The sequence below is a fragment of the Trichophyton rubrum genome (genome assembly GCF_000151425.1).
Source record: "Trichophyton rubrum CBS 118892 genomic scaffold supercont2.3, whole genome shotgun sequence".
In the NCBI taxonomy this organism is placed as follows: domain Eukaryota; kingdom Fungi; phylum Ascomycota; class Eurotiomycetes; order Onygenales; family Arthrodermataceae; genus Trichophyton; species Trichophyton rubrum.
In genome coordinates, this window is record NW_003456426.1 from 1,669,695 (window position 1) to 1,691,804 (window position 22,110).

The window sequence follows — 22,110 nt, forward strand, 5'->3', positions numbered from 1 at the left end:
TTAGTAAGCACACCTAACGCTGATAAAGGAATATTCCAAGTGTTGCTTCTTGCTGTGATTAGCTAGTTAGTGGTACAAGCGAAAAAATCTCCAGAAATTCGGCTATTACGAGGATCACATTGATTGGCATGAGTACTGGCCGGTACAGAGTATGCGTTTCCATCAAGCACTTAGACGCATTGCCCGCAGATACAAGTAGCTTCCAGGAGTGATATTGCTCCCGATATACCCATGAGTATCTTTGGTGCTCTCCTTCATTAGACTGTTAGCAACTATTTCCACCTTATGCGTCAATTCTGCTATGCTTATCTAGTCAAGTGAAGGAAATTCTTCGAGGGATGGGTATATGACTCTCAACGGGCATTGTCGAATCGGATACTTTAAGCCTTTGATAACTACAATAATACTAGTGGTATGCTCTGTGATTTCATACTAACTCTAATAGTAGTGGTTGGCTCTGATTCTTCTCTCCATATTACCTCGGTCACGGTGTCATCAAGGAAGGCGAGCGAGCACTCGGCTTGAGCTCTCCTTGCATAAGAAAAGTCATCATTTTCCTAATATGACCTTGGCTCAGAGCCAGAGCATGGGTTCGCGAAATATGATACCACGTTAATCATACCTACTTGTATATAAGCGATGACTAGCGGGTGTGTACGGTGCAGAAAATTGTCATAATCAGCTGAATACATTCTAAACTCACTTGTCGACCAATTAACGATTTAGACCAATAAGAACTCCCTTTTCACTAATATAATTCTATTTGTCAACCGCGCGCTTAGCAATTAGTCAGCTCAATTGGTTTACATAAGCTGGTGTCATGTGTTTCTAGCGCGAGGAAACGTGCTAAAAGTTTGAACCTCAGCCAACTTGCATGTGAACGACAACGTCAAACAAAAGACAAACCACCCTTCTACTAAATAGATATTATAGGAGATTCATGATCCAAGCATCAGACTTAACAGCTGAAATGTTAAGTAAGCTGGCGGACAGAGATCGGGAATCTTGGGTTGGTTCCGGCGGGCTGCAACAGCGAGAAGATTGATCGAATCCAACGGAATTGCACGACCGTTAGAAAGTATTTTAATAGATCTTTCGAACATTGTCAGGATTGCCGTGGCAGACTCAGTGCTTAGCAAACTTCCATCACTAGAGACCGTGATTCCAAGTGTTTTGCCATTTGGACGAGCAGATACCTCAATGTTTGTGGGTGCGGCGTATGGTTTTCGGAACCAGTCTAGCTGTGCACTGCAGGGTTCCGAATCCGGGCCACCGCTCAATGTAACCACTGGAGTTTCGTCAATGTCATGATACTGAAGTAATGTGTCAAGCTTGGTACCGCTTGGCCATCGGGTACAGTTCTCCACAATATCCTGGAAACCCAAAGAATCGGCATCTCCCATGGCAAAGTACTGATTCATTGTATGGCGCTGGAGATCTATTGTTGTCCGCATAGAGTTGAAACATATTCTGACAGGAACTGTGCTCATGCATGGGCCAACAACCTTTTGTATCTGTGGCATACCGATGTTTCGCCCAGCAACGACAAACCCGTATACAACGTCCCTCTTGCCTGTTATTTGTCTGAGGACAAGTGACCATGCTGAACTCACGAGTGACGCGACAGTGACGCCCTTTGGCGGGATTGGCAACTCCACTGTTTTTTCAACATGGGTTTTCTCCACCCTTTGCAAGGGGGTGTCCATCATAAATCTAGCGGAAACTTGCGTCATATGTGACCCTTGGAGAAGATTTGTCCAATATTTCCTTGACTCACTCACTTTCCCAATGGTGTATGAGATGAAACCTGAAAATGACTGAGTTGGGCTCCGTGGAACTCCAGCATATGATTCTTGGAAACATCGAAGAATTAATGGCCACGACATGCCATCATACTGTGCGTGGGACATACGGATGATAAGTTGAGACCCAGATATTGCATGTCGAATCAGTGTGAAAGATAAGAATAGCGAGCCTGAAATGATTTTGTTTTCTAGATCCTGGAGGCAAAATAGGTCACTTGCCTTGCTTAAGTTCTTCACGCTGTTGTGAATCTCTAAAGGTACCTGAAGCCTTCGAATGACAACTTGATAAGTCCTGCCTTGGGTCGGTATGAATATTGTACGCAATATTGGAAATTGGTCGACAATGCTTTGACAAGCGTGACGCAACTTGGTGACATCAGGGGTGTTGTCAAATCTCAGGTAGAAATAATTTAATGCGTCCCTTGAAGCTTCAGCTACGCGTGAGGCATAAAATGACTGTAAATCGGTCGCTGGAAGGATATCTTCGATGTCACTCGCAATATTAGCGTAGGGCCCAAGCCCCACCAAAGAAACAACTCTCTCCAAGTCCTTTCTCTGGATATGTGCAAACGGCTTGCCTATCAGAGTCTTCAAAATATTGTTGGAGGATGAAGATGCAATCCTGGCCTGTTCATCGATATGAGGGTGACGGAATACATCTGCTACTGTCAGGTTAATACCGGATTTCCTTGCAGTTGTTACCAGCCTCATTGCTGAGACTGAATCCCCACCCAAGCGGAAGAAGCTATCGTCTAAGCTTATTTGGCTCCTGTCGATATTCAAAACGAAACTCCACAACTGCTGCAGTTTCCGTTCTCTGGCTTCTGACGGCATACGTTTGGAATTATTCTGGTGATCGCTTACACGGGCAAGCTGTTCACTAGTAAAATTGGAACCGATATCACGGAGGTGCTGGCGATCTGTCTTTCCATTCGGGGTGAGGGGTACGGAAGGTATTGTGAAAAATATGGACGGAACCATGTAACATGGCAGCCGATCTTCTAGTTGCTCAATGAACTCCTTTGATACCCAAACCGGAGACAACCCAGTTTTGGGTTCTTCGGGTCCATCGAGATCACCGAGTGCATTGTTTTGTGCATCGCTAGTGCAGACGAATGCAGCTAATGTCGCCTTCTCTTCTCCCGTCGGGTATATAACCTCAGCTACTACCCCTGATGCATTTGTCCAGCATTCGCACACATGGTATTCAACCTCTCCAAGCTCCACTCGCTGTCCACGTAGCTTAACCTGTGTGTCTTTGCGACCACAGTATGTTAGGCTTCCATCTGGGTTTCTCTTTGCCAGATCACCTGTTTTATATACCCTACATCCCGGCAGCCAGGCAGGGTTGATAAACATGGCATTCGTCTTCTCTACATCGTGTAGATATCCTCGGCTGACTTGACGTGACTCAATGACCAGTTCTCCAATGCATCCGGCAGGGGCAAGACGGTTATAATCTGCTGCCTCGGTTATCCAAAGTCTTGTTCCATCTACAGCGTATCCTATATTGGCAGGGTCATCCGAAACGTCCAGAGGACCGCTAATGGAGACACAGATAGTTGCTTCAGCTGGTCCGTATCCATTGTAGAGGGTAACCGTTCGCGCCCATGCTTCTAGGTCTTGGCGAGACATTGGCTCTCCACACAATATCATCCTTTTCAGACAGCGGACATCCTGAGATCTAATGAGTCTCGCGACAGTTGGTGTGAGGAGCGCTAAATTCACTCGCATTTGGGTTATGCAACCTCCAAGATCTGATAAACGCGCATCCTCTGACGGAACACATACACATCCTCCATGAGATAGAACGGTAATGATTTCCTGCAAGCAAGCGTCGAATGTGAAAGCAGCAAATTGCAGTGCACGAGTCTCTTCGTCGAATCCATAGCGTTTTCCATGTCCTTGGAGCACACTTGTGCACAGGGAGCCGTGATCGATTATAATTCCCTTTGGCAACCCAGTGGTTCCCGAAGTATAAACGATCGTCGCTATATCAGAGTCACGAATTGTTGGAAGTATTGTTGTAAGTAGGGCCCTCTCTACTGTTTCCTTATTCACTACAACTGTTGGCGTATCAACCGTCTCGAAAAGCGAGGAATATCTAGGCTCGACGATGATGAGCTTTGCCTGGCAATGATTCACTATACTCTCGAGTCGCTGCTGAGAATGAAGGGGATTTGTGGCAACAAAGACGGCACCTGCTTTCAGAATCGCCAATATTGTTATGACAGACCAGCAAGATTTGTCGAGACATACGACAATGATATCTCCGTTGTTGACTCCTTGCTCGACAAGATACTTTGCGTAGGTGGTATAATATTTAGTAAGCTGGCCATAGGAGTATTCTCCATCCCAAGATACCACCGCTTGAGTATTCAACTGTGCCATAGCTTGTCTCTCTATAGCGTCAAATACACACGTTTCTGTGTGATGCAGTGACTCCTGGTCTGGAGACTTCATGGCATGAAATACATGCTCACCATCCAACGAGATGGCCTCCACCGATTTATCCGCAGAGTCCAGCAAACGATCCAATGCCTTTTTAAAAGCATTTGCAATATGTATCACATCTATGTCACTGAAAGATGGCCAATATAAAAAGCCCAGCTTCATGATATTGTCGACAATTTCGACGTTGGCAACAATATCATACTACTGCATCATCAGTAATGGTCTAGGGGAATTCAATGCATTGAACCTTACCTCTGTCGGGTCATCTTGCTCCCTAATCTCCTCGAATGCAATGGAAGTGTTATAAAATGGATCAGTTCGAGCAGTCCACTCCATGGAAACGGCCGTGTTGAACATAGCCTCACTGCCTCTTGGATATAACCTCGCCTTTAGTTCCGTTAAAGGATAGTGTTGGTATGGCATGCTTTCGATATATTCTTGTTGCATTCTTTCTGCAAGAGATACGAACGTTGTGCCAGTGCAGAGCTGCGCTCGACAAGGCTGTATGCTTAGGCATAGTCCAACCATTTTGTTCACATCTTTCACGGGTACATCTCTACCAGCAGCAACATAAGTGAAACATACGTCACTGGACCCAATATATGCCCTGAGGACCAATGCCCAAGCAACCCGAACAGCCGATGCCACTGTTATTTGTCTTTCTTTGCACTTGGCTAGAAAATCACTGCTTTTCTCGTAGACGAAGTCCTTTCTCAAGAAGCGAGTGGGCAGGTCGTCAAACATCATCTGTTTACTGACGGGTATCATGCAGGGTGGGCAATCTTTGAGATACGTCGTCCAGTACCTAGCACTAGCCTCATTGTTTTGTGAAGCCACATATTTTACGAATTCTCGATAGGGCTGTGGCTGGTAAAGGAGCTGTCCGTCATCGAAGGCAGTTGCAAAATCTCTCATCAGGTTCTCCATGGCGGCACCATCAACTAAGGCATGGGATACCTCTATCATGAGGTACGTGACCTTGTCACCACATACCCATAGGGATATTCTATGGAACGTTGAACGCTTTGCAAATCGTTTGATTGACTTGGTAAATGTTTCCATAGCCTCAGAGGGTGAAAGATTCGCTGGGACTTCGTCTATACACACATCTACCGGGGCGTTGCGCAATACAACGGAATGGTACTCGGCACCGACTCCCAGGTCGTCCACAAATACTGTACGCAATGAGGTATGGTGAGAAACAACTTGGTGCCAGGCTGATTTAATCTTTCCGAGTTCTGGCAATTTACCACCCTTCACAATCGGTTTATAGAAGAATCGAAGATGATATGAGCCTGGTTTTCGAATCTGGCCGAGGAACATACCTATTTGCATAGGTGTGCAAGGATACACATCTTCAATGTCCTCTATATGTGAAACCCCTAGGCGAGACAAATCGTACTTTTCTCGAAGTTTTCGCCACGCTGGTGTGGAAGTGGAGGAAAGCAGTCTTGTCTGCGACTCGTTGTTCCCAAGTGCTGTTGTCAAGGATGCCGCTCCGGCAATACCATTGCAAGTCAAAATATCAGTCATTGTCAGCCCTATACCTTCCTTCCTGCATTTTGCTACAACTTCTTGGGCTAGGATAGAACTGCCACCAAGTTGTATGAATGATTGATGACGACCAACATCCTGTGGTGACAAGTCAAGAACAGAACTCCATATATTTTGGACAAACTGTTCTATCTTACTCAAAGGCTTCCTGTCTTCAGGTTGTTGTATACCCCCAGTTATCTCACGAAATGTGCTTTCTGACATTTCTTCAACCCATCGGCGTACTCTAACACGATCAATTTTTCCAGATGCAGACATAGGCATCCTAAGGATACACGCCCATATAGTTGGAACCATATACCTTGGAAGAGAATTTTGTAATCGTTTCTGGATGGATTGTATACTTTGATCAACCAAGGCACCTTGAAGAGTTGATATTTCGTCGTTGCTGTCGACAGGAGGTGACGACTTTAAGGATATTATCCCCATCAAATTATCCTTACATCGTCCTGTCCTTGGAACCATCGCCATTGCATGGCCGACTTCTTCCTCGAGAGTCAAATGGTATTCAACTTCACCCAGCTCAAGGCGTTGACCATTGAGCTTTACCTGGCTATCTAAACGCCCACAAAAGACAAGCGTCCCATCTGAGTTCCATCGCACTAAATCTCCAGTCCTGTAACAGCGCCAGCCGCTGTAGTGAGGATCTCCTTGAAGAAAAGCGATGTTCTGGACAAATGATTCCGCAGTCTTGACAGGATTTTTATAATACCCTTGGCCGACAATAGCACCAGAGACCAAAAGCTCCCCGGTGGCGCCAATAGGGACGAGCTTGTTGTAGTCTTCCGGGGATACCACCCAACATGCTGCGTTATTAGGAACTCCAATATTCAATGGATCAGTATTCTTGTGTGTTATAGCTCTTGTTGATGAATTGATTGAGCATTCACTTGGGCCATAGAATTGAAAGAGGTTGATTCGCTCAGACCACAGTGTGACCAGGTCTTTAGGAAATGATTCTCCTCCGAGGCAGAGAACCTGTAGTCCAGGTACTGCTTCAGGTTCTAACTGTCTGGCAAGTGACGGGGTCATAACTGCGAGACTGACGTTATATTTGTTAATTGCATTTGCAAGGCTATCTTCGATTTCCTCCGTCCGGGGTACGCATACACATGCTCCAGAACCTAAACTAGTACAGATTTCAAGGAGGCTCATGTCAAATGTATGGCTTAGCATCTGAAGGACACGGCGCTTGGGTCCAAATTTCCATTCTGGAGCTTTTCTTAAAGCTCCATTCAAGAACGACGAATGGGATACCATACACCCTTTTGGGGCCCCTGTTGAACCGCTGGTGAAAATTATATAAAAGGTATCTTCCGGTTTGGGTTTTGTTATTAGGGGCAGTTCGGATGTTGGTAGACAATATATACGGCTGCCCTCTATCGGAATGCATTTTGGTCCAGTGGCCCAGAGGTGACAAAAATCTGATGTTGTCAATAAGATTGACGGAGATATCATTTGAACCATTGCTTCTCTTCTACCAGATGGCAAGTATGGCGGAATGCTCACGAATGCGCCGCCAGCTTTTGACACGCTCAACATAGCCACGATCGCCCACGCAGAACGCTCAAAAGATATCGGAACAACACTACCGGGCCCAACTCCTTGGGATTGAAGGTATTTGGCTAGCAGAATTGACAGATTATTCAGTTCTGCGTATGTGAATCTCCCATCCCATGCATCGATTGCTTGAGATAGGGGATTTTCTCGTGCATGTCTCTCAACGACAGCATGGAAGCATTCCATCCAGGGTTCTTTAGAAATGCCACTATTGAACTTCCACAGCTGAGAAATGTGCAGCTGACTCATGTATTCCAGAGAACCAAGCGGTCTATCGGAAATTCGTATAAAACCTGACAAGATTTTCGCAAACGTGGAACCGACGTTCACTGCCTGCTTATCAGAAAGCATAAAGTTCTGGTAACTCAGGCAGAAGTCTGTTCCTACTGTTGGGCCCATGGCATCTAGAGTAATAAATTGCTTCAAGTGCGTTGGTCAGCCACTATCGATGTTGAACAGTAGAGGGAAAATGGAAATACCTTTACAGATTTCAGGGTTGATAAATCTGCTCTACTCGAAACATGACCGATCAGAATTGCAGTATTAACTGGTTGTTCAAGAATCTCGCGGTCTCCAACTTCTTCATTCGAAATGCTCTCCGATTTAAGCTTCTGGAGCAAACTGTGTGATTTCTGAACGAACTGTTGCTGTGTCTGATTCTCACTGGCATCTATATGGAATATCGAAGTTCGCCACTGGGATTCATCCTTGAGCAGGACATGAAAGGAAACTTTGGATGTGCCAATATATATTGATAGGGTCAATGCCCATGCTGAAATGACAATGGACTCTGACAAGTTTCCTGGCGTGAGATCTCCTTCCACACAAACGTTGTGGCGTTTCGTTTCCAACTCGAATTTGCTGCAAGGTGGAGAATAGCCATCAGTCAACAAGGGGAACTTTCCAATTGAGTCGTCCCTGTTTTCATTCGAGGTGCAATTGTAACTGCGCACTCGTGTTGAGTCCATTTTGATAACACAGACGAAAATAACGGGAAGACTGTGTCTAGCCACCCAAACTACGCAATATTATTAATAAAAAATGTCGAGTTTTCTTCTTTTGAGAGGAATATGTCGGTATTTACTGTCAAGTAAACGGGTGATGATAAATGTTTTTTTGAACTGCAGGTTAATTGCTCGCTGATACCACAAATCCCAGTTGTCTTCTCAGCTACAATTGTTACTCATGTGAACGGTTAGCTGGAAAAATGACGACGTGCTACCTGCTTAAGCGGGTCCTGATCCTTCGTTAACTCAGCTGTTGTTGACATCCACATAGAGCGCTTCCATGCATTAGCAACCAGTCACCCAACTAGTAATACCCTCGTTGATGTTACTCTTAGCGAGCCAAGGTCGAATCTTTTTCCGGCATTGCCCGTCATGGTTCTTACAGCTGAATTCAGGGTTCAATACCTTGTCTATATGGGTTACATTGACAATGCATTTTCAATCCCCCCTGGTCTACATCTCAGCTGGCATCTACAAAAATATAACTGTAAACGGAGACCCTTTGAATATAAAAGGCCCTTACTATCCTTCACCAAGCAAGCTTCTATCTACTCATCATCATCACCATTATCATCAATATCAGAAACCCTATCGCTTCAGATCTACAGCTTCACTGCAATCTCTCCTGTTATCACCACCAAAATGGGCTACCCAACCAACGCCGAAATCAAGTCTCTCTTGGAATCTCAATTCCACTCCAAACTCCAAAAGTCCGACCTCACCGATGACTCTGAAAGCCTCTTCCAGTTCGGACATTTGGACGAGCTCTTCTCCGATGATGTTGAAGTTCACATTTCCGGCCACGAGTTTCACTTGAATGGAAAGCACCGCGGTCTTGATGCCTTCAAGGAGCACCTTCAGTCCGATGACATGCCATCCTTGAACTCCATTATTGATGTCAACAAGCCGATTAAGGGCAGTGTTTTGCATGTCATTGGCGGCGAAAAAGACGAATGGAAGGCTGCTGTTCTCCACAGCACTGCAACCACCCAGAACAGTAAGTTTATTTGATAGATTTCAAAGATTCAGAATTCCTCTTCGGCTAACAATCACCTTGCTAAGACACCCCATGGAATCACGAGATGGCTGTTCTCATGCGCTTCAACCACGATGGGAAGATCACTGAATTAAGGGCCTATGCGGATACCCAGCACGTCCACCAGCACATCGAGGCCCATAAGTAAACGATTATGTCAAACTTGTGCAGGTTACCTCCCACAACTTGCAACTTCCCAGCTCATGTATCACTTAAGATTAGTTAGCCTCCGACTTTTGAACAAGGTGAAAGGTACATAGCGTCAATATGTGTTCTTGCATAAACATGAGCATTTAAGTTGCTGTAGGTTAGGGTCCCTGTAAACACACTTATATTGGCTTCCAGCCTATCATAACCGTTGATAGAGTTGTGGGCTAGCCGTTAGCGAGTGTGACTTGCAGGGATTATTCGCATCTGCTTCGTCACGTAAGTGCAGTTGCCGAGAGAGACGTTGCAAAGTCCCGCAATGTTTAAGGCCCAGATTCCGTATTAGAGTCTATGTGCCAGCAACTATACCCAAGGATAAAACCGCTATATACAAGAGATTGCAATCAATTGGTAGTTCTATTATCGGGCTTAGTTCCTCCGCAATACCGTGCCCAATAGCCAAAGAAATACTGGAGAGTGAGAGACCCTTCGTACTATTCGGCACAGATACTTCTTGCTAAGAAAACTGTTTTAGTTAAAGTCACACTGCGTAAGTTTTATGTCAATATCAAAGAGCAATTATTCATCCAAACTGTTAACCGCCGAGATTTGCGTATCCCATAACCATCAGATATACTCCGTAGTTGTAGCTCATTTTGATGATTACTATTGAATGGTGGGGATGTTGGAAAATTAACTTACGGACCAGCCCGTGACCCCACAAGCCTAATCAACGCCCCACAGGGCCGGACTTTGCTCGTTTTGGTTATGTAACTTCAACTCAATATACGCAAACACTATGCAGAATTGGGCGGTGCCGGCGTCGACTGGGGCCTGAAAGGGAAACCAAGTCCACGGCAAACATCGGGGCTGGCACTATGGGCAGTGTTTGCAGCCGGACTGCCCCGCAGCAGGGCAGGGAGAGGAGCCAATGCTGTAGATGGCCCTACAAGCTGAGGGTGATATAGAATTAATGGATCACTCATCAGCTTTTCTATGAACGAAACAGAGATCCACATCATGGTGAACGAACTTCCGCATCATGGATTCCATAGGGCAGAGCTGTCATACAGGCATCAGATTTACCCCACCATGCCGTTCGAGAGACAGGGGTAGTAAGCTGAGTCATATAGGTTCTAGCCCGACGTAAGCAAATAAAAGTCCTCCGGATGCACTACTATCTTATTGGTTAATAGCGGCTGTTGGCAGCTGAGTATCATTCCAAATTTTCTGCCTTGCTCGGGGGCATTGTTGCCAAGAAACAGGTGATATTAGTGTCCGGCTCTGTTGTTCGGGTGACAATATATCGTGTTTATATCACTTCCCCACTCCTCATGTTATAGCCTCAGCTATCAGCATACATTCACCTACACTTTCTATCTCAAGTTCGTGTTGATACTGCTCTTAGCCATATCACAATCATTCCCAAGCATGGGGCCTGACGCTCTTACCACCTCCAAGCCGAAACAGTGCTCCGAAGCCATATGGAAAGATCCAGAAGTCGTGGAGGGCTACCGCTCTGCGGAAAAGGTGACCATTGCTTTTGCTAGGTCGTTGGTCGAGCAATCAGGTATCTTATCCATTCGGAATGAGGAGGAACCACTGTCTATACTGGACAATGCTTGCGGGACAGGGGCAGTCTCGGCCGTTTTGCATGAGATGCTTCCTGATTGGAAGACCGGGTGCAAGTGGACGTTGACATGTGCAGACCTGTCTGAGGCAATGATCAATGTGGTCAAGGAAAAGATAGAAGCTGAAGGATGGGAAAACACCGACGCTGCAGTCGTGGATATGCAGGAGACCGGGTTGCCGGCTAACAGTTACACTCATGTGTTTGCTGCTTTTGGTTAGTTTTATACGGAAAATATCTCCTTGACAAAGGTAATCAGTTTGCTGACGTTTTGAGCCCTTCAGCAATAATGGGTGTGCCAAAGCCCCAGGAGAGCCTAGACGGTGAGGCCTTTTCAATCCTTGTAGCCAGACTTTGTATACCAGGAATAGCCATCAACTGATAACCTAGTATATAGAGTGCCTCCGGATTCTAAGGCCGGGTGGAACACTCGCATTCACCACCTGGAAAAAGAGTACGTATGCCCTAGGACCTGACACCTAACGCTAGCCCGCCAAGCTATATCTGCGGCAGTTGATGACTCCCAAATTTGCCTGCTGAACCCATGTCCTTTCAATAGCCGGATGGAGCGATGATATCAATGCTGTCATTGCTACCATGGCCCCTGACCTCCCGCAGCCCACGTCCGATGAATTTCTAATGTCACTCGGCAGCGGCGATGAATGGCATGACCCCACTTGGGTTGAAGATCAGTTGCAGAAACGGAGACTCGAAGATATCCAAGTACAACTCGTGCAAATGACCATGGCAACAAGCAACCAATCGGAGATCATGCCAGCACTGGGTCCAATTATGTCGCATATACCCGCCAGGTTCTGGAACGAGGAGCAAAGGGAGAAGTACGGGCCGGGTTTTGCATCAGCAGTCTCGGGCTACTTCACATCAAGGTATGGTGTTGATAGGCTTATTCCCATGAGTTGGGTTGCCATCGTGGCTACCGCGAAGAAACCCGTTGGGACGACGCATTAGGCTTGCTGGGCCAAAGATGCACGGAAGATGGAGTAGTGAGGCGGCTTTCTGTACCTCCGAGACATTGATAGCAGCAAAATAGCCAGAATATGGCACGCCGTAGTGATATAGATGCAAGTTCAGAAAAAAACACTTCATGTCCTCCTGGTTTGTTTGTATGTTTTTGTCGTCACAACAGGGACGATGTGGCCCGTGCTTATGTATCATACCGGATTAATATTATTCCTTCATTGTCACGTGAATGTTTTAGTCAGCAGCCGCGTTGACGCTGATTCTTCTATGAAGCCAAACATTTCCAGCTCGAAAGATGGAAATTACTTAAAGGATCGTACGTTGATAGAGAAAGATTAGTTCAAATTAGGATTTCCATCTAGAATAGAGGTGAAGAATCAATGAACCTACTGTCTCTCATCCTCTCTCCATTCCTAGGTCATTATTTCATTAAACTTGGGAACTTCCCTCCTGATACCTTAATCATGTAAAGGGGAAAACGGCCTAACCCCGTGATATTCTTTGGATCCAAGAGTCGAGATGAATCAAGCCCGGAATCCATGGAGTCATTGGATATACATTTATATATATTGTTGAACAATACGGACTATCTTTACCGTTGAGTTTCAAGAATCTAACAAAGTTAGTTGAAGGAATCGGAGACAGAACGCCTTCTGGCTCAGGTCCTGACCTTCATAGTCGACTTACTTGTAACTAGCACCTATCAATTGATGCCAGTAAATTCCTGCAGTTTAATAGCATATCATTGTTTGATATGATTTACTCCCACCAATAAAACCATGAAAGTAACTAATAGTGGGGGGGAAATAGCCGATTTTAGCGCCAAGCTGACACTCCCAAAGCCTAAAGAGACGGACGACGGGTATCAAGCATTATTCAACAACGCCAATCGAACCATTCTAGCAAAGCTAAGGCTGATTGTTTATCTCCTGCTTGTCATATAACAAGGCCAGCCAGCTGCGGAACGCCATCTAAATATATTATGGTAGAAGATATGCAAGCAGCAAAATTGTTGAGCCGGTACTGGCAAAATGTACCTGGTTAGTGCAGCTAATCTTGAGTCACATCATGCATAGTTAACCGAGTATCACAACACAATCTACTATTGCGTTTTTGCTAATGGCTACCATAGGAAGACTGAGGGTATCTGAGCTCCTTTTCGATGTCCCTTTAGACTACTCAAACCCGTCTTCCACTTCGCTCCGGTTGTTCGCCAGGAGTGTGCAGCGGCGAATTCCAGGGTCCTCTCTCGATGATAAAGACAGACAGCTACCCTGGATTGTTTTCCTGCAGGGTGGACCAGGAGGAGCTTGCCCACAACCTCAGGAGGTAGGCTGGGTTGGGCCATTGCTGGATCGAGGATTCCAGGTGAGTCTCCAGAATCGGGATGAGTAACTGTAGAACACCTTGTTGAATTTCTTGATTAGATCCTTCTCCTTGACCAGCGAGGAACAGGGCTTTCAACCCCTATAACCGCTGCGACGCTTGCTCTTCAGGGAAACGCAGTAAAGCAAGCCGAATATCTTAGGCTATTCCGTGCCGATAATATCGTGCGAGACTGTGAAGCAGTGCGTAAACTATTGACTGCTTATTACCCTCCAGATAAGCAGAAATGGAGCGTCCTTGGCCAGAGTTTTGGAGGATTCTGTGCCGTCACGTATGTTTCTAAGTAGTGAGTAACTACTCCTTCAAATCCACCTGCTATAGATTGTCGTGCAAATCTAACCTTCATCATCTAGTCCTGAGGGACTTAAAGAAGTCTTCACAACTGGTGGATTACCCCCTCTTGTGTCAAAGCCTGATCCTGTGTACGAGAGGACCTACGGTAAGTTGGGATAGATTGGGCTATTTTTAGTTTAATATACAGCTGACATCTACAGACAAGGTCCAGTCCCGGAATAAAGTGTACTATTCCACTTTCCCCGAAGACGAAGATCGAGTGCGGATTATACTCAAGCATCTCCAAACCCACGATGTTAAGCTCCCCGATGGCTCACCGTTAACTCCGGAACGCTTTCTCCAGCTAGGAATTCATTTTGGAATGAAAGGTACGCCATACTTCGCAGGTGACTTCTCGTAACCAATGACTAACATATGCATATAGGGGGCATCGGCTTAGTTCATAGTATGATACCATCAATAACTTACATTATACTTATTCACTGACTAACAATGTCGAAATATCAGGCATAATTTTGAAGTGCATTAATGAACTGGATACTTTTGGCTTCCTCACACGACCTACTTTATCTCTGATTGAGAACGACACGAGTGCAGACAACGGCATTCTATATGCCATAATGCATGAATCTATCTACTGCCAAGGGTAAAACGTCTCTCCTGATCGAGTCAATATCAGAATCTAACGTGATACCGTAGGGAGGCCTCAAACTGGGCTGCCGAAAGACTACTACCAAAGTTCTCTGGCTTCCGAGGCGCTCATAATCCTGATGGCATCTACTTCACTGGGGAGATGGTATACAAACACTGGTTTGAGTCGTCCACAGAACTCGGCCAGCTCAAAGAGGTAGCCGATATTCTTGCTTCCTACAATGACTGGCCGCAGTTGTATGATAAGGAACAGCTCGCGCGCAACGAGGTGCCAGTGTATTCCGCTACATATGTCGAGGATATGTACGTGCACTTCAGCTACGCCAACGAAACAGCTGCCACTATTCACAATTGCAAACAGTTCATCACCAACACGATGTACCACAACGGACTGCGTTCAGATTCCGCTGAACTTATTGCGCAGCTGTTTGCTCTTCGTGATGATACGATTGACTAGAAGTATAAATTTGTGTTGGAAATGATATGCGGCGTCTTGGACATGTGCCGTCGACAAAAACACATCCATAGAGTCAATATATATGCGTCTTCTAGTCTGCTATTTCTCTTGCAACATCGATCAGTCGGAGCTTCTGTGAATCTCGCGGATGGAATTGCGCAATCTTGGCCTTGACTAGGAACCTCGAAGCCGCGGAGTCTTGGTCTAGTTCAACGTATGATGACGTAGTCGCCATGCTTAGCAGCGACTCAAGAAGAGACTGCATTTCTTGCGCAGCAGCTTCCCTTGGGTTACTGATTCTAGCATCATCTTCCTCATTGCCGTCCTCATCCTCTCCATCGCGCCTACTCTTGCCACGGTGAATTAGCTCATCTATGCGCTGCTGCTGCTTCTTATTACCAGCACTCTGCCCGCTGCTAACCCTGGAGGCTTTGCGTTCTTTGCCTCTTGCTGTATATCCAGCTTCAAGAGTTGAATCAGCCACCTCAACCTGATCACCAACAACCGGCCCACCGATGTCCTCTGCTGCAAGCATCGGTGCAAGATGTTCCTCAATAAACTCCTTCAATGCACTTTGCAGCTCTGCAGTTTTCTCATCTATCTCAATGCCTTTCCTTCGGTATTGTCTAATCTGCTCTTTTGCAGCTCGGTTCAAGTCGTGTCTTGATTTCTTCCGTCCTGTATCATCCTCGCCGTGTCCATTCTGGCGAATATCCTGTATTCTCCGTTGGAGTTCAGTAGTTATTGCATTGCCGTCTTGTAGATCGGCTTCTTCGGATTTTAGTCTCTCACGATCACGGACAAGCTGTTCTGCTGTTGAAGGAATGGTATGTTTGAATTCTTGAACCAATCGACGAGCTTCCCGAATAGCCAAGAGACCATTCAATGGCGAGTCCGGGGCTGGGAGCTGCGGCTCTCCATCAGATAAGAGCGACTTGTATGCCTGGATAGCCCTACGTGTCTGTGCCAGTCGTTCATGTGGCTGTAAGTGTGGACGCGGTAGCCCCAGAGGATTTGTAGACGCACGAAGCTATAGTCACTGGTTAGACAGGCCAAAACATATCGTGTCGGCCAAACACAGATGACATACCTCTCTCAAAGCAGATTCCTGTCGCTGGACCTGCTCGCGTAGGCCACGCAGTGTCTTGTCTATCTGCCTGTTGTATTCTTCGTAGTCGGCGGCTGTCAACGCGCCTTTTTCACGCTCTTTCTCAATCTCCCGGCACGACTCCTGGTAGGCCCGTATCCTCTCAACCACCTCTTCAGCCACCATCCTGTCCCGCCTTGTCTTATTGTCTGCTTCTCGTCTGCTTTTTGTCGTCCGCTTGTCTTCTGCCTCTGCCCCATTCCTTTCTGCTCGTCTCCTTGGCTGCTCGCGATGTTGATTCACGTGACCTACCCCGGATGTCCCAAAGCGGACTAGCGCAAATACCCCTAACTTCTTTTTTTTCAACCTCAACTCTCGACTTTGCGAGCTTCAACCTCGACTTCATCTCCAGCTTCAGCACTTTCGCATCGCCAAACGAAGAGCGAGCCCTCTGGCGTTGTCTTGCTAGGTTCTCGCCGTTGAGTCGACACTTTTCGGTGGCCCTTTTCTCGCCAAGCTCCTTTGTTTGGTGTCCTGCGCGCAGCCGTCACGTCCGAACCCACCCGTCCGCGTCTCAGCAGCTTCGATCCATACTTGGGCAAACAAGCTAGAAGTTTCGTTTTCTGGCCCTTCGCCTTTTATTCACTTGCGTTTTCAGACACAGTCGTCAATTATCCTTTGTTTTCCTGCTCGCTGAGTGGTGACGTTCTCGTTAAACCCGTCTGCTCAACTCCAAATCACCACGCCTCCTAATCTCTCCCACAAACACCACTGTCCTTCTTTCAGAGCTTCTGGGCTCGGGAAAAAAATTACATATCAACCTTACTCTCGCATCCTTATCCACCACTCAACCGCTCGAATCTTACACAAATCAACACGTCCTGCACCCTCACATTATCTATCTACACCAATTCCGCTCTCAACAACACCACACCTCCCATCACCTTTCTCTCAGTCCGACCACTGCACCAGCAAGTTTTCCTTGGGAACTCCTGGTGTACATAAGAAAAGACCGATTTGACAAGAGCAAGGAAAAGAAAGAAAAAATCTAAAGAAAATTTCAGCTTCACTCCGGCTTCTACCCTGTTTTTATTCTCAGTCTTCCTCTGCTCTCAAACGTAGGTGATCGATTACCGCAAAAAACGACAGAAAAGGAGCAAAAAAGGTTGCAATAAACCACTAAATACCTATACACGCGCTTTTCAGCCATGTCTGCTTCGCCAACTTCAGCCGGTCCGTCGACTAAACGACCCCTCGAGGACCCATCTTCACCTTCCGGGCCCAATGACCAGCCGGAGGCCAAGCGTCAAGCTTTGGATAAGGTCGTAAAGGCTGAGGGCGATGAATCGAAAGCCCAAGAAGGTGATAAGCCCACCAACGAAAAGAGTGTGAACGGCACCGAAAATGGTGCTGGTGGTGAAAATGGCGTCAAGGATGGTCAAGGTGATTTGCTAGTCCCTGATGCCCCTAACAATGGCAAAACCGCTCCTGCTCCTGCCTTGGAGACGCAGCCAATTCAATCCACAGCTTCTCACAACGACCGTGCTACGTCCAACCCTCCAACTACCAGCCAACCTGCTCAGGACGAAACTGGCTGGGTACACATCAGAGCCGTCATTTCCAGCGCTGAGGCTGCTACTGTTATTGGCAAAGGTGGAGAAAACGTCTCTCAGATTAGACGTCTGTCTGGCGCCAAATGTACCGTTAGCGACTACTCTCGCGGAGCAGTGGAGAGAATCCTGACCGTTAGTGGCATGCAAGATGCAGTCGCAAAGGTATGGTCACATACAACTTTATATAATTTGGTATTATTTCTTGTTCTAACTATTTATAGGCTTTTGGTTTGATTATTCGTACCCTAAACAATGAGCCACTTGAAGCACCCTCAACTGCCCAGTCCAAGACCTACCCTCTCCGTCTTCTCATCCCTCATATTCTCATCGGCTCTATCATTGGCAAATCGGGTGTTCGCATCCGTGAGATCCAAGAGGCATCTGGTGCTCGTCTCAATGCTTCGGACTCTTGCCTCCCCCTCTCTACTGAGCGATCACTTGTTATTCTTGGTGTTGCTGACGCCGTGCACATTGCAACCTACTACGTTGCTGTCACATTGGTTGAGCAGTTGACTGAGAGATTTGGCGGCCCTGCTGCATCTGCTTATGCCACCCGAAGTGGTGGCCCTGCTGGTGTCGTCCCCGGTGGTATGCAGGTCGTGCCATACGTTCCCCAGCCAGCTGGAGGACAATACGGACATCCCGACAGCCTGCGCCGGAACAATCCTCAAGCCAACCGTGCTGCCCCTGGAGGATATGGTGTTCCATATATGCAGCAGCCTGCTCCTCACCCCCATGCTCCACAGCCGAGTCTTCACTACGGTGCCTCCCCACGGACGGGATATACCGGAGCTGGACCTCATCAACCAGCTCCATATGGCGCTCCTCAGCCTCCGCATGGTGGCCACGTCCCTCCAAATGGCCCACCAATGGGTGCAGCCGTTCCTGGTCAACCACTGACCCAGCAAATTTACATACCCAACGACATGGTAGGCGCAATCATTGGGAAGGGAGGAGCAAAGATCAACGAGATTCGACACCTCAGTGGTAGCGTTATCAAGATCAACGAGCCCCAAGATAACAGCAATGAGCGATTGGTCACTATAACTGGTACTCAGGAGTGCAACCAAATGGCGTTGTACATGCTCTATTCACGACTTGGTTAGTTGACTTCTCACATTTAATACCCGAACAATATGCTAACCACTTCACCTTATAGAGAGTGAAAAACACCGAGTCTAATTTGGTATGAAACTACGTGATCCCTTTTTTGTTTTGCAACCATAGTATTTCGGGCGCTTAATGTCCTCTGGCCAAGTCCTTGATTTCCTTTAAACAAAAAACATACTTCCTCAATCCTCAGTCTTATTCTTTTTCTTTTCTTTTTTTTTTTTTTTTTACCGAAGTATTTTTAACTTGCAACTCTCTACTTCCTACGCTTCCTATTTTGACATCTCTTTTTGTGGCATTCCTCTCTACTATCACGGGTTCCCTGGATGTAATTCCTTCACTGGTGTATTTCTATCCCGCTACTTGTTACGAAATTGCTCATCGTGCCGCCTTAAGAACAAATCAGGATCTATCTGCCTTTACCATGTTATCCTACCTAGCCCGACTCATAATTGCCCACCCTCCTCGTCTCCCTTCTCACATTGGACACTAAATTACGCCCTATCTATGAATTACCTACCGTAACACTTGCACATCCATCATATACAGCCATCTATATCCCGACCTTGCCCTTACATCAGGACAATACAGCTGTGACTGGTAAAATCATTGCCTACCAACATTCACACAGCTTTATCACCCCCATTTTGGCTTCGCCCGTATCGTGACTTCGCTCTTGTTATGGAACTATGGCCGATCAAAGTTCTGCAAACGGATAACTGATGAGAAACACCATCTGAAGTCATCATTGCAGGTTAATACGTTTCGAAATCTACTTTCATACATTTTTCTTGGGAATTGGAAGACCGTTCTGACTATCCCACCTGAGAGCAAATACGTAAAAACCAAAGCAGGTAAGTAAATGAAGTTACAGACTAACAGTTCTACCAGTTTAGGCTTCTTCTTAAATCTCTGCAACCCGGTTCAAATGCGGTTATACAATCAGGTTGTCGAAATGATGGCCTCTAGACTGAAAAATATAACGTCAAGAACGTTGAAATACACATTAACAAGCTATTTTATACGAAAATGCCGCCCAAACGAATTTGAAAATATATCAGAGCTAGATCAAGCGCTTTTTCTCACATACTCCACGGGCCCAACATACTTATGTCTCCCTCGGAAGGCAAAGTATATCAGACTAAATAACAACACTCCAAAGTAAATAACGACACTCCAGTTCATCGCATCTAGCGCCGGCTTTGGTGCTGGCGGGAAGAAGCAGAAAATATATGCCAGCACCAGGAAGGCAATGGAGAGCAGGTTAATGGGCAGGCCAAGAGAACCCATGCGGAAATGCGAGGGAAGCAGTTTTTCGCCGCGTATCCTCTTGAGAGCCATACAGGAGATGGAAACAATGTAACTGGATAACAGCGCACAAAGGCCAAGGGAGGTGATTTGGTTGAACGCAATCGTACTACCGATGTTGATAAGAGAGAGCAGCGAACTCACTATGACAGTGAAAATGATGGCATTGAGTGGAATATCCCACCCAATTGGAACCTATGGATTTCAGAGTCAGTAACTTTCTTATGACCCAGGCAAAAGTCTTTTGAAAATGTCGTACCTTTTGGAAGAATGTGCCGAAAGGAAGGCCGTTATCTCGGGCAAATGCGAAGAGCTGTCTTGAAGCAGTAGCCATGTTCGTCATGCCACAGAAGATGGACAGCGAAGTCATGATTGCTGTCATAGCAGTGGCGCCTGGCTTAGACATGGTGGCATTATAAAATACTTGGATGAAGGGGTATCCCGTTGGTGTTGCAAGGACGCTCTCAACATCACCGATTGTATAGCAGAAAGTGCTATAACTGGCTATCAGCCCCTGAAATCATAAACCAGTATTACGTGAAACCAGGCGAACGACTTACATCACCATTATGATACCTAGAGAACCATTAAACAAGGCGGTTGCGAGCATCGCCTTAGGTAGCGTTTTCGATGCGTTCTTCAACTCCTCAGACATGTGAGTTGCAGCATCAGCTCCCAGGAGTGACACGACGGGCGTGATTATTCCAACTAGACTGGCCAGTCCTTTGCTGCCCCATCCTTGCGCATCCTCGACTTTTGTCCATACATCCTTCGAGGAAGACCGTGGGGCAAGAATCCACAGTGGAATCAAAATTGCAAAGAAGCCAGCAACGTGGAGGATAAGAACGACACCTTCGACCACCGGGAGTCGCTTCGCAAGGATCGTGTTAAAAAGGGCACAAAGTGCAATAACAGCCATCGCCATCAAGGTTCCGTGCCATCGCTGGGGTTCATAGTTGTCATAGTTAAGGATAACTAGTCCCTGGATCTCAGTCCCGGCTAGGAAGCAGGAGGACGCTGTACCAGCCTGCCATCCAAGCACACACAACCAGCCGATAATATAGGAGAGAAACCTCTGAGAACTTTGGGGCGCAAATTCTGAAATCCAGTGATACTGGCCACCAGCTGTTGGCGCCATGGAAGCCATCTTAGCCATCGATGCGATCACCAGCGAAAACCCAACGACAGTCCCAAGGTAAACATAGATCAACCCGGCTGTTCCTCCATTTCCAAGGCCAAAAGCTGCGGTCCTGCGACCGTGTCAGTATTGGTAGATAATAAAACAGTCAGTCAGGTTCGAGTCTTTCGAACACTCACCCAAGAGTGCTCTCCCATGTGCTCATCAGGATCATGGAGAAGCCAAATATAGATAGAAAGCCAAAATTACGCTATGTTGCAGCAAGATGGTCGCATTAGAAGACAATCAGAGTAAGGGCATTCCATGCTGGGTACGACATGCTGCCCACCAACCCACTGGACTGTTCACTCACTTGGAGCTGCTGCTGCTTGCCCATCCGCTTCATATCCTGCACATCGTTTGCGGTGCCATCTCGCAGGCTGATGAAAGTGTCCCCAGGGACATCAGATCCGGCATCGTTAACCTCAATGTCAGATGTTCCGCCCATGATGAAACCCAAGTTCCCACCTATCGGCCACCACCTTCTGCTTCCCTGATTCCTAGAGGTGTTGCGTATATATAACCACCGGCGGCGCAAATTTAGCCTGAACCGGAGCGGCTCCTTCAAACAACCTGCGTCTGCTGATCGTTCGAAAACTCAAACGTATGAGGTTTGGAAGAGATGGAGAAGAGCGCAAGAAGCTCGCAAACACACGGGATGTGAAATTGATAGTGATATATATATCGCGAACAGGACAGTTGTACCCTGGATTGAAGTGACGAAGGCCCCGAGGTATTCGGCGACTGACCTACCAAGTTGGGTTTATGCTATGGGGGGGGGGGGGGGGGAGGAGGGCCAGCGTAAGTAAATTTCCCATGAGTGAGCCAGGGCCCTCGTTCACCCCGAAGCTAT

General features: G+C 46.7%; 8 protein-coding genes across 9 annotated transcripts; 4 read left to right on the forward strand and 4 right to left on the reverse strand.

Moving 5' to 3' along the window:
* Positions 1 to 938: 938 nt before the first annotated feature.
* TERG_03357 (uncharacterized protein) lies at positions 939 to 8,341 on the reverse strand (the record flags this gene model as incomplete). The annotated part of the gene is made up of 3 exons (XM_003236264.1): positions 939 to 4,460; positions 4,512 to 7,793; positions 7,853 to 8,341. 3 exons carry the CDS (start codon positions 8,339 to 8,341, stop codon positions 939 to 941), a joined length of 7,293 nt encoding a protein of 2,430 aa, XP_003236312.1.
* A 411-nt stretch (positions 8,342 to 8,752) lies between these two features.
* TERG_03358 (uncharacterized protein) lies at positions 8,753 to 9,564 on the forward strand (the record flags this gene model as incomplete). The annotated part of the gene is made up of 2 exons (XM_003236265.2): positions 8,753 to 9,377; positions 9,443 to 9,564. 2 exons carry the CDS (start codon positions 8,753 to 8,755, stop codon positions 9,562 to 9,564), a joined length of 747 nt encoding a protein of 248 aa, XP_003236313.2.
* A 1,430-nt stretch (positions 9,565 to 10,994) lies between these two features.
* TERG_03359 (uncharacterized protein) lies at positions 10,995 to 11,414 on the forward strand (the record flags this gene model as incomplete). Its single annotated transcript, XM_003236266.2, has 1 exon — positions 10,995 to 11,414. One exon carries the CDS (start codon positions 10,995 to 10,997, stop codon positions 11,412 to 11,414), a length of 420 nt encoding a protein of 139 aa, XP_003236314.2.
* Positions 11,415 to 13,293: 1,879 nt separating this feature from the next.
* Positions 13,294 to 14,962, forward strand: TERG_03360 (uncharacterized protein; the record flags this gene model as incomplete). The annotated part of the gene is made up of 7 exons (XM_047748072.1): positions 13,294 to 13,542; positions 13,602 to 13,846; positions 13,914 to 13,999; positions 14,055 to 14,222; positions 14,279 to 14,299; positions 14,362 to 14,500; positions 14,554 to 14,962. 7 exons carry the CDS (start codon positions 13,294 to 13,296, stop codon positions 14,960 to 14,962), a joined length of 1,317 nt encoding a protein of 438 aa, XP_047604046.1.
* Positions 14,963 to 15,053: 91 nt separating this feature from the next.
* TERG_03361 (uncharacterized protein) lies at positions 15,054 to 16,235 on the reverse strand (the record flags this gene model as incomplete). Its single annotated transcript, XM_003236268.1, has 2 exons — positions 15,054 to 15,992; positions 16,053 to 16,235. 2 exons carry the CDS (start codon positions 16,233 to 16,235, stop codon positions 15,054 to 15,056), a joined length of 1,122 nt encoding a protein of 373 aa, XP_003236316.1.
* A 14-nt stretch (positions 16,236 to 16,249) lies between these two features.
* TERG_03362 (uncharacterized protein) lies at positions 16,250 to 18,994 on the forward strand. Of its 2 annotated transcripts, XM_047748073.1 has the most exons (3): positions 16,250 to 17,824; positions 17,884 to 18,763; positions 18,822 to 18,994. In XM_047748073.1, the coding sequence occupies exons 1-3, from the start codon at positions 17,258 to 17,260 to the stop codon at positions 18,842 to 18,844; spliced, it is 1,470 nt and encodes a 489-aa protein (XP_047604047.1). In that variant the 5' UTR covers positions 16,250 to 17,257; the 3' UTR covers positions 18,845 to 18,994. The 2 variants fall into 2 exon arrangements, with proteins under 2 accessions (XP_047604047.1, XP_003236317.1); XM_003236269.2 differs by having other exon boundaries at positions 17,884 to 18,994.
* An 846-nt stretch (positions 18,995 to 19,840) lies between these two features.
* TERG_11986 (uncharacterized protein) lies at positions 19,841 to 20,486 on the reverse strand (the record flags this gene model as incomplete). The annotated part of the gene is made up of 2 exons (XM_003236270.2): positions 19,841 to 20,275; positions 20,340 to 20,486. 2 exons carry the CDS (start codon positions 20,484 to 20,486, stop codon positions 19,841 to 19,843), a joined length of 582 nt encoding a protein of 193 aa, XP_003236318.2.
* A 150-nt stretch (positions 20,487 to 20,636) lies between these two features.
* On the reverse strand, positions 20,637 to 21,236 carry TERG_11987 (uncharacterized protein; the record flags this gene model as incomplete). Its single annotated transcript, XM_047751014.1, has 1 exon — positions 20,637 to 21,236. The coding sequence occupies one exon, from the start codon at positions 21,234 to 21,236 to the stop codon at positions 20,637 to 20,639; it is 600 nt and encodes a 199-aa protein (XP_047605916.1).
* Between the last annotated feature and the right edge of the window lie 874 nt (positions 21,237 to 22,110).